This window comes from Aphis gossypii, chromosome 2, assembly GCF_020184175.1.
Source record: "Aphis gossypii isolate Hap1 chromosome 2, ASM2018417v2, whole genome shotgun sequence".
Taxonomy (NCBI): Eukaryota; Metazoa; Arthropoda; class Insecta; order Hemiptera; family Aphididae; genus Aphis; species Aphis gossypii.
Window position 1 is genome coordinate 72,337,363 of NC_065531.1, and position 12,156 is coordinate 72,349,518.

A 12,156-nucleotide genomic window follows, 5' to 3' on the forward strand; every position below is an offset into this window, starting at 1 on the left:
TATTTTTATTGTTGAAATCTTACAAATGAGTATATAATATAATAAACAAAACCAAAAATCCATTATACTCGAATTAATTACAAATAATAATTATGAGAAACATCAACCGAATGTCTGAACTCTGAATTCTTATACTTATTAAATATTAATTAAAATAATCCAAATTCGATATTGTAAGTAGATATTGTACACATAAATATACATTAAAAATACAAAACAATTAACTACTAAAGGTTATGCTTTAATAATTTTGAAGAAGGGTAGATACCGTAAGATGTAATTAACAGTTAGTTTAACAGTTTAACTTGTTTTACTACAATATCTAACTGTACGGCGTTGTCCGTAACACGTTAATAACCCGTGATTTTACCCCGTCTTAACTCCATTAAATGTAAATGTAAAAATGTAATTTTAAACATTATAATTTGGGTGATTTTAATTAATTAACCAATTATAAAATTCAGGTCTAAAACTATATCCAAGTATAATAACTATTTTATATTAAAGAACTATGTATATATTGTATCATATAGGTACAATAGTTATAATTATAAATCAGTCAGTCGTGAGTATAATAATACAATATAGATTATATATTTAGCTTAGCAACATTAAAAAAAAATTTTTTGAATAATTATCGTCAAAATTTCTGTTTAAGAATAGGTTATAACAATATACAAAGTGATCTTAAATTGAAGTTATTCAGATAACATTCAGCGTCTCAGCCACATCCGAATCCGGAATTGCTGTTTATTGTCATCGCATTATGTGCACGTTTATACAACAGCTGATTAATATAACGACAGTTGTTGAATAAGCGTATGTGAAAGTCTATTAGACGAATATTGAACATTAATTAAGGTATCGAAATTGTAGGTATGTAAAAATAAATCATAATAATAAATTATATAGATTGTTAGTTATTATAGTGATTAATAGTTTATTATATTTTAAAACATTTAAACTTGTACTAATTAATTTCCTTATAAATATATTATATTATAATATACACATAGGCAGTGCCCATTGGGAACGCATGGGGGGGGGGGCAAACTTATCCCATCCTAGAAAAAAAATATTATGAACTTGTAGTTTAATAATATGGCATATTTATATTTATATGTGGAAATAATATTAAATCTTAAATCTTAATTATTTTTCAATTGAGATTTTTAGATTTTGAACAAAATGATGAATGTATTGATTTTACAATGATGTTTTATTTTTGTTTCTGTGTACACCAGTGATTCCCAAACTTTTTATCTTTACCTCCCACTTGTAAAAATAAATCACAGACGCTTCCCTACCATAAAAAAAATGTATTGGTACATAGGTATGCAATACAAAATTAATTTAGCTTGAAACTTTCATCACCCCCCCCCCCCCCTCCCTGGATAGCCCTATTGCTCCCGAGTGAGTGATATTGGGAAACGCTGGTGTACACCATAATTTGTCGAAATAATTCTTTAATTTAAAACTTCAGAGGTAATTTTCGAAATATTCTTGGTTTATTATAGAGGTAAAAAGTAAGAAGTTTCCAGTAGTTTTCAAAAAAATCGAGAAAAAAAGGAATTCTTACGCATAATCAGTTTTTGACAAAATCGTTTTTTTTATATAGTTGTAACTCAAAAATGAATTTCTGTATGCTTGAATTTTTCACCAAATGTTTATATTAGTGATATCTATGTACAGTTCAATTTTCAACATATTTTGACTTTTCTGAGAATTTGGTTTTGAAGTGTCGATAAAAAAAAATTTTAGTTTCCAAAAAAACTTGAAAATTTAATACAAGTTTCCTTATGAGCTGTTCTTATTGTAGTTTAAAAAGATCAAAAATCATTAGTCACAATTTTTTTTTATAAGCGTTTATAGTTCAAATTTTTACGAAATCTATGAAAATTGCGAAAATTTGCAAGTAATTTTGTAGTTGAAAAATCATAATTTTTATGTGTTCATATTCAAGGTTAAAAGTTCAACATTAAGTTTTCTTTCAAGTAGCTATAGAGAAAATTCGAAACATCATTATAAGAAAAATTTTAAGTGCGTTTGAATTTTAAATTTTTACAAAATTGCGTAACGATAATTATTTACCCAAAATATAGCAGAGCGGTACCCATTTGATCGACTTTTTTTATTAAAACATATTAATATTATATTTAATACTTAAAAAAATACTTTTATATTTTATTTTTATAACTATCAATCAAAATTTCTATACATGGAACGTACAAAATTATCTTAAATTGTAGGTATTTAAATAATTCTCAATCTTCCGAGGTGTTGTTTATGGCCATATGTTTGAGTAATAGTTGATCAATTTCTCGACTTTCGTAGAATAATCGTATGTTGAAGTCTTTTGGACGAACTCCCTCAAAAACATTGACTAAGCTTGGTTTCAAGTTGTAAAAAAATAACAACTGTCCTCTTCGTGAAAAGTCTATAGTTAATAATTCTATGACCTGTAAACAAATTGCGTAAATAATAATTATTGTAATTATAAATAAGAATAAGAATGAAAGGGAACTAATAAATACCTTGGCAGCAGTAAAATCTGCTCCATATATATGCGAACAATCAATGACTACCGGTAAATTTTGTTTTAAACTGTGCTTAATGATAATGTTTCTCACATAATCGACTGATGGAAATATCAAACATCTGTCTGGAGTCATCATCAGATAATTAATACCACTTCTAGTCTGTAATAAGATTATACAAAAATATCGTGTTTTTATTATTATATTAGGTATTGTTTGCAATGGTGCCAAAGAAAAATGGCTACATACTATAGCTGCGGATAAATAGACAAATTGTTTAATCCATTAATATATAATATAAAAATTATTACGGACACGGGTTTTATCATTAACATATTAATTGTGGATGTGACCTATAAAAAAGTGATATACTTATTGCAGACAAAATTTTTTTTTACCGTTTCTTAGGACTTAAGATAAGCTACAAGTTAAAACGATTTATAATCATTTTTGACCGGATTCATTTTAAATGCTTTGCATTACAATTTTTAGGGTAATACATCATATTGTTTGTATTGTTTCGAACAAGTTAACAATAATGCCAATATCAAAAATAAATTGACCAACTTCCACAATTTTGACATTGAAACCTGCACAGTCCACAATTGATGTATAAAAAAAAACTATTGAAAATTTGTCCGCAATTAGGAAGTTCGGAGAAAAATTGATATATTCGTATATTAGTTAATTACAAAACGATAATTTAGCCACCTCCTTACCGTGTTAACTCTAATTGAAAGTTTAGGTCTTGCCGCGTGGTAAAGAATCGATATCAAGTTTAAGCCGACTCCAATTAAAATCCCTAATTCCATGTGTAGTAACAAGCAGGCGAAAAACGTTCCTAGACCGGGAATAAGATCGCTTTCTAAACATAAATAAAAAAAAACTTAATAAAAAAATCTTAATTTTCCAAAGTATAATTATAAACAATAATATAAAAATTATAGTATAAACAATTATAATCTAACTATCTAAGTACTACAAAATCGATGTGATCGATAAAAAATTATTCTCTACAATTTAGAAAGTATTTATTGAGTTTACCTCGCATTGAGTAAATTTTTGTAATTTTTTTTTTTTTTTTTTTCAACCCGAAGGTTGGTTTACAACTCCAATTCTCCATTCTAACCGATTACTCGCCTTTTCTTTAAGTTCTTTTATTTATTTTTGTAATAAATGTTTTAAATTTGAATTCAACGATTAATCATTGCGTTAAAATTCTATTTCGAATAAAAATGTATGGTTGATTATTTTGCATTTCGATAATTGTTAAAAATACCATAAGAAGAAATACCCGGTAAAAAAAATAACTGTGGAAAAAATACCCCATGGAAATAATATCCAATAAAAATATACAGAAGCATCCTAATAAAATTGCTTCCCATCCTTAAAGTAAATAAAAAAGATTAATATAACCTACACTATGTAGTAGGTAACTACACTATAGTTGCCTACAATGATCGGGTAGTTAATAATTATAAATGAATTGTTTCTCAAAAATAGATGAATATTATTTACGTAAAGTTACATAATTACATAATAATGATGAAAATAAATCAGACTTAAGTACATTATATTAAATTAATATATAATTTTTTTATTTAATTTGTTACGATAGTAATAATTATTAACTGACGTATTATTTTGTAAGAGTTGCCAGATTCTTATTATATTATTATGACAAATACCTTTAACTGTATTCAATTTTTTTATTCAATATAATACCTATCAAGTATGGACATTGAACATATAATTTTTTTAATGTATCTACCTATAAATATGTATAAATATGTACATAATTATTGTTTTTTCAAGTTTTTTTTTTTCGGATATTATTACCATTGGTATTTTTTATTCAAGTATTATTTCCTTGAATATTTTTTACCAGGCATTTTTTTCAAGAGTATTTCTTCCTTGTGTAATTTTTTCTAGATCCCTGTATTTCCAAGGATATTTTATTATATATATTTGTAATTTTCACTCCTATTAATTTTTCAATTAAAATTTGAAGTAATTTTATTGTGCCATAAAGTGATGACTGATGACAGATAAAAAAAAATCACATTGTTTAAAAATCAATATATTCATTTTCCGCTCAGAATTTAAAATGAATAATACACATAATATACAATTAAATGACATAATATTAATATTTATTCCAGCAAAATTTGGATATTATCTAATATAATTTTCATTCAAAGGTATAATTTTATTTATTTAAGTTCTAGAAAACAGTATTTAGTATAAATTCAAATAAAATACGGTAAAACGTTAATTATATAGAGTTATATTTTATATAGAGTAAACCTATTTTTATTTTCAAAACTTTAGAACCTAGGAATATTTCAAAAATAAAATGTTCATTGCTTATTTTTTTAAAACGATATAAAAATCAATGATTTATGTATAAAACTTAAAGAATATATTTTTTTAAAAATGTTATACTTAATCTTCATATAATGTTTCAAAAGTCTGAATGTATATTTTTTGAAACATTTAGCATATCACTTTTGAAAGTGGTTACATTTATCAAATACAAACGTAATAATCAACATAATAACATGTACTTATACATTTTACTTCTATGAATTCTATTAAAACAACACGCAATTAAATTTTACTACTCCATAATACTCCATAATCCATCATGTTAAATAATTAAGTACTAAAATAATCATTACACCCAACAATTATTACAAAACATATTATATCAAACAATCTAGTTACAAGTGCTTTTGAATATTAAACATAATATTAGGCATAATTGAATAGTGTTAGATTTTCATGAATATCTTTTGGTTACAATCATATATATTTTAAGCAAATAAATATATAATATTACTTTTTGATCGATAAATCGGTTTAACAACACGAATTTCCACCATGAATATGACCGCAGCAATAATAATCGCCGCAAGAGCCGATTTTGGTATATAATAAAAATAAGGTGTACAAAATAATAAAGCTACGATGACCAAAATTCCTAAAAATAGAAATAATAATTATATTGATTAGTTGAATTTTGAAAATTGAACTACATCCACGAAACACAAGATAATATTATATGATTGATATGAAAAATAAAATTGGTCTCACCAGAATATAAACCTCCCATTGGTGTTCTTACGCCACTACCGGCATTCACGGCACTTCTAGAGAAAGAACCCGTACCTGGAAATGCATGAAAAAACGAATTTCCGATATTACACAAGCCAATTGCCAATAACTCTTGTGTAGCATCAATAGGTTTTCCCAAAGCTACAAAGTAAAAAAAAAAGTTCATGGATCCGTAATAAGCAAATATTTATTTTTTCACTGCAGTTTTACTGACAAAATGTTTTGCATATGGATAAGTTTTCGATTAATGCTATTATTGGTAAGACTATAACTCCAGAACCCATGTCCGATACCATCTCAAAGAATCCGACTGTGGTTCCGTTGTCTCGCGTAATGCTGAACTTCGGGAAATCGAAATCAGGCAAACCCGCCGGAATTTTACCTGTAACATATAATATATAAATTGACCATGGGTTCTTTATTCCTAGGCTAACAACCACAATATTTTAAACATCATATACTTACCGATTACTTTAAACGGTATCGGTGGCAATTCATTAGATGTCACGTCGTGGCCCGAAGAACTCACGTAAACGAATCCAATGAACGTGGTCACAATGATGACGATCGAATTCCTAAAAGTGCCGATCAACCACATGGTTCTATTGATAATTTGCTGAAACTTTGTTCGTTGGCTGTCTTCCTCTGAGCCAATGTGAATCAGAGCTAACATCTCAAAAATAGTAATAGGATATAGATCAATATCGTTACAAACAAAATATGCGTTATCGTTCATAATTATAATAACGTGAGTATGATTTACAATAGTTAGAATTTATTTTGTTAAATTTGAAACTTGTTTTTTTTTTTAATTTATTTAAAATACCTACTTACAGTCGGTATTTGATGGTACAATATGCAGAGTGTTTCACCAAGCATGCTTGCTTCTTTTTTCTTCAATAATGCAGTCATCTGATTTTTAGAAATTTTAAATTTACTTAAAGATCATATTTTTAAACTTTAAGATTTGTGTACGTATTGCTTATAAGTTAAAGGATTGTCCTATAGAAATACAAACTTATGTTTTTCGATCGAATGAAGTATTTTTGAAAAAATCAGAATTTGAATAAATGTATTACTAAGAAATAATACGATGGAAGTAAGTATGCTTGGTGAATCATTTTGTATAATTTTAACATAGAATAAATTTAATTTAAATTTTTTTCACTTACTCGTAACAACAAAATCACAACAATGCACGTCGATCCAAGTATTATGTCTCCAACTCGGAAGTTTTCAATGTCTTTGGACAGGGATACAACTATGTCGAGCAGAGTCGACCCCACAGCTCGTATGCCGATTATGTCTTTGACTTGGGACACGACGATGAGTATGGCGACGGCCGACGTGAATCCCGCGTTTACCGGGCCGGAAATGAAATCGATCAAGAATCCTGTATTCGATATATCGGGAATAATATTTGATGAGAAATATAGTCATTGGGATTGTCTTCAAATCGTGAATCATAGTCCACGTCTATACGGGCATACCTAATCCTACTACTCCCATGATCAGTTGAATGACTCCAGTCAAAAAGCACAGCAGAGTGCCATATACTGGCCCTAATCCGTTGAGCGTGTTATACGTCATTAGCGACACAATGGCTGTTGGACCCATGGGGACTTCCTTACAAGTGCCTAGGAAGACGTACATTATACTGCCAATGAACGAACCGTATAGACCGTACTGCAAAAAAGCGGATAATATAGGACACAAACTTTGGTAATTGATCATATTTATATAATATATTATGTGAAACGAATAGTACTTCCGTTGATAAACGTGCTACCACTGCATCCGAATTGCATGCCTATCTTAAAAATTAAAACGTTGTTTTATAGTTGTATATCATAGTCCGTTATGTACTTATGTAGGCTATAGCCTGTATATTATTTATAAAATTATGTAAATTTTATAAGTAATTTTTAATTAGCATAATTATATTGATTTTGTGTGTTAAAACTTTAAGCTCAAGAAACAATGTTCAATTCAACATTTTGAATTGGTTAATTTAATTGCTAATTGTTTTTAAAAATGATAGATTGTGTGCAACTTTATTATTATTCAAGCATGCAATTTTGATACAATGTTTATACAATTTCCTATTTTTAAAATAATATTAAGATACTACATACTGTTGTCTGTCAGTACTATCATCACTGGCACAGACATGTTTAAGCTTGATAACTCTAGAATGCACCAGACCTGCGAATTTAAATTAACTCAAAACTAATTTTTGGAATTTTTTTATGTTGTGAGGAAATTGTTTTCCATGTATAAAATTTCTCAAAAATGTACCCTTGGTCAAATATGTAAAATTGTTCTAAACACTCATATGGTCGCTGGGGTAGTTAAAATTGCATTTATCAATTGAAAATATATAATTTATTAATATATATTGTTTATAATCAACATTGGCAAAAATGTGTATAATAAATATTAATATGTTCATGAGGTTCAATATGCTTATGGGGTAGGCTTAATGTATCTATGTTCTGACATCTGACTTTGATTATTTATAGTTCTTTGTATATAATATATAAATCATATTAATATGAGTTATGACCTTTAATTAAGTATAATTATGATTCATACCTACAACATTTATAAAATAAAAATTGATTATTAAGGGATAAAACGAAGGTTTGCACAAATATTTTTTTAAATATTCATAGTGTTTTTCGTATATAGTAATTTTGTGCTTAAATTTAAATGTTTTTTTATTAATTAACTTAAAAGGAGATTTAATATTAATATTATATTTGATTTTTGTTTAAACACATACGTTAAGTACATACGTTTTTACATTGCATAAAATATACATTTGACAAATTATTTATTCTTTACTTATCGTATTATATTTTTTATAGCACAATTAACGAACATACAATACACAAAAATTGTTTAACGCTACCAGTTACCTGATATTACCATTTACTTACTTGAGGTGTTAGACCAGCAAGAGCTGCGAATGACATGGATTGTGGTATGAGTGTTAGACCGACTGTGATGCCAGCTAGGAGGTCTCCAATACAGTTTTCCTTCGTGTAAGTCGGCCACCATTGTAGAAATGGCAATCGTTTGGGTATGTTTTTGCGCTTGAACGCTGATTTAGTCTTGTAGGCTATTTGAGTGCAATAGGTCTTTACATTTTTTTCCTCTTTAACGCTCACCTCGTCTATCACTATAATTATGTACAAAGTGTCATATATTAAAATAATATTAAAATATCGTCTATAGTTATATATAATTATCACAGCAATTCATACTTTAATAAACGACCAAAACCAAATGCATGTAAAATATCTCTTGATAGAGTTAAAGTATTCGAAACAGTAAAAAACAATATAATATACATATTATACATGAGGTCTTAAGAAATAATTAATCTTTTAGTTAGTCAAACAGCTACACTAAAACCGTGCATTTTTGTATTTTTTCGTTTGGAGCTTTCATAGATCATGCACCGTAGTCTTCACTCCTCATATAGTCACATTAGTATAGGTACTATAGATGCCTATTTGTATTTATTATTACGGTATAAACTCAAGAGATAAGATTATACAAATGATAAAGTATAATTATTTTATTATAAATTCCCATGAAAATATATTGCCGAAATCATTAAGAATATCTGAATATGATATATTTCTGCAGTGGTCTTTGCCATGAATCATATGAGTACGGCAATCACCTTAAAGGCTTTTAAGTTACTATATTTAGAACTAAATATAACGTCCTACATTGTTAAATTAAAACAAAATCTAAATCCTCATTAAAATGCTAAAAAAATTGGATTATACTGTAATACGAAAAAAAAAATTGATTGTGTATTGGTGAACACTGTGGTTTGGGACGTGGAATCGACTGGACCGACCAAAGTTCTTATAGTAATATAGTGTAACAATTATTACCTTATCAAATGAAAAGTTTATTTTACAATAGTAAAAAGGGATAATATATAAGTAACATTATTCACGAATTAAACAATTTTAAACTTGACGCTGTTCATATTGAAATGGTGGTCTTGTATGGTGCTATTCCAGCGTGCCACGTGTAGTTACTAGATGTATGTTAACTTACGGATGAAGTCAGAACTTCCAATATTTAATATCTCGCGGTCATAGACCAGCGTATCCGCTGAATTCTCCGTGATATCCGGCAGTCTATTACTTTTCGAACTACAAGGGCTGGGGGGCATGTTTATTTCGATTTTTGACGTTTATTTTCTATTGTCGAACGATGCACGTCGAAGGTGTTGAGTTTGTTACGGACGAAAAACTACATGGTTCACGCGTGTAACGTCGGTAGATATGCGATATAGGTAATAACAATAAATAAATATCAGAACATAAAACCTGTATTATGACTTATGACGTTCGAATAGTAACATAACAATAGGTACACTGCTATTATTATGTATAATTATAAAGTGGTTCAGCAGCAACTTGTATATTATAGATGCGTCCAATGAAAACGGTTGCCAAATCGTTATCATCATCGTTTATATTACACTGAGATCAAGTAAAACACAAGTGGTATCTGACGAATTAGTTTGATGTAATTATCATAAGTATAATGCATATACAGAGTGAATTACTAAGCACGCTCACTCCCCTTTCCTTCTTCAATAATGTAGCTGTTCAAAATCTAATTTTCGAAATTTTTAAATCAGCTTAAAAAATATGTTTTAAAATTATTTTATAGTGCTAAAAGAGTGTGCTATGGATATACAGCCTTCTGATTTTTAAATGAGAACCCATCTTTTCTATTATAAATATTATTTAGGAAATAACTTTTTTAGACTTTTAAACTTATCAAAATCAAATGTTGAACGAATAGTTTTTGAGTATTTTTTAATTTTATGCACTAAGGAATAAGAATAATATGTCCACGATAATGACTATGGTAATTTAAAAATTTTAGTAATTAATATTAATCTATCAACGTTTATAATTTTTAAAAATAGTCCAAATATAATAAGTGCTAAACCCGATATAACATTTATTTTATATTTTTATAAATACATTTTTAAGAACTATTAACTATCATTAGTATAAATATTTTAACATTTTTAACAACTGTGAAAATACTCGTTCAAATTTAGAGTTATTAGTAGGCACATCAAAATTTTCTAAAAAATGATACATTAAATAATATACAGTAAAAAAGAAGAGTTCTTGTTTGAAAAATAGAAGTTAATTATTTCATAAAACACTATTTAAAAAGTGCAAAAAAAAAACTCAAGAATTCGAAAATAAAAATATGATCTTTAAGTACATTCAAATATTTCAGAAATTATAATTTTAATAAACGTATTATTATATGAAAAAAATAGATTGGTCGTGTTTTGAGGTGTTTTCGAATCATTCTGTATATAATAAATAAGTTTATACTCTTCAGTATTCGTCAATACTAGTGTGGGATACGGATAAAATAACAACGCACGAATACGATCATAAAAATGTTTATGATATTATTATTGATTATAACTAATTCTCAATAATATGCAATAACTAATTCTCATTCCATGTCCATGTGTGATGTGTTGTCATCCAAGTATGAAATAGGTTAATAAGTTCGAATTGGAGATAACAGATTTACCTATTGTACGAGTATGAATGATTGTATTTTAAATTTTAATACTCAGGTACAAATCACAGCTCACAAAGATGCTATTATATAAGAAGTCTCCAACCCGAAAAAAAGTTCTCTTCGAATAGATAATTATTTTTTCTATATTCAATATAAGCTATTTTTAACATTTGAGTTAAAATTCAATTGTATAGGTAATGGATTAAATTTTTAATGATTTTCAATTTTATCTAAATAAATTAGTTTATGGCCGAAGGTATAAATTCGTATAAGTACCTATTAAATAATTATTTATATATAGCCCCATTATTTTTTTATTTTTTATTCCAGTATCAATGGATACTTCAATTATTATCATTACCGTCTTACATAATTTATCATACTATTTCAAAAAAATGTGTAATTCTGCAAACTTCTTTACTTAATTATATACTATTAATTCCTATGTCATTTTAAAATTTACATTTAAATCATTCAATACTTATGAATTTTAGAAATAAAGCAGAATAACATAGCAAAATTCATATATTATGGTTCTAAAAACAAAAATAATACCTATAAATAAATATATAATTTATTTTCACTGTTAACCAATTTTGAACATTTTTTAAAATTACGTACTTATAGCAAAATAAAACATCATAAATATAAAATAATGTGATAAACAATTATTTGATGAAAAGTATATGTATAATTTAAGTAACTAATCAGTAACTAATAATAATATCAATGATTTATTGTATTTTATAGTACTATAAGGACATATTGAAATTTATAAAAACACATTGATTAAAAGATTATATGTTAATACATCTATTTGACATTGCGATGTTGCATCACAAAATACACATAATATTTCTATTTTATATTAGTAAATTACTCATACATATTCTAAATATAATATTAT

The 12,156-nt window shown here is 26.9% G+C and overlaps 1 protein-coding gene across 2 annotated transcripts; it reads right to left on the reverse strand.

The window, feature by feature from the left end:
• Positions 1-93: 93 nt before the first annotated feature.
• LOC114125893 (sodium-independent sulfate anion transporter-like) lies at positions 94-10,080 on the reverse strand. Of its 2 annotated transcripts, XM_027989704.2 has the most exons (12): positions 9,738-10,080; positions 8,597-8,838; positions 7,145-7,340; positions 6,827-7,047; positions 6,120-6,327; positions 5,869-6,036; positions 5,634-5,795; positions 5,380-5,520; positions 3,257-3,402; positions 2,535-2,699; positions 2,230-2,459; positions 94-831 (listed from the first exon to the last, which is right to left on the reverse strand). In XM_027989704.2, exons 1-11 carry the CDS (start codon positions 9,853-9,855, stop codon positions 2,265-2,267), a joined length of 1,962 nt encoding a protein of 653 aa, XP_027845505.2. In that variant the 5' UTR covers positions 9,856-10,080; the 3' UTR covers positions 94-831; positions 2,230-2,264. The 2 variants fall into 2 exon arrangements, with proteins under 2 accessions (XP_027845505.2, XP_027845504.2); XM_027989703.2 differs by lacking the exon at positions 94-831 and having other exon boundaries at positions 2,164-2,459.
• Positions 10,081-12,156: the final 2,076 nt, after the last annotated feature.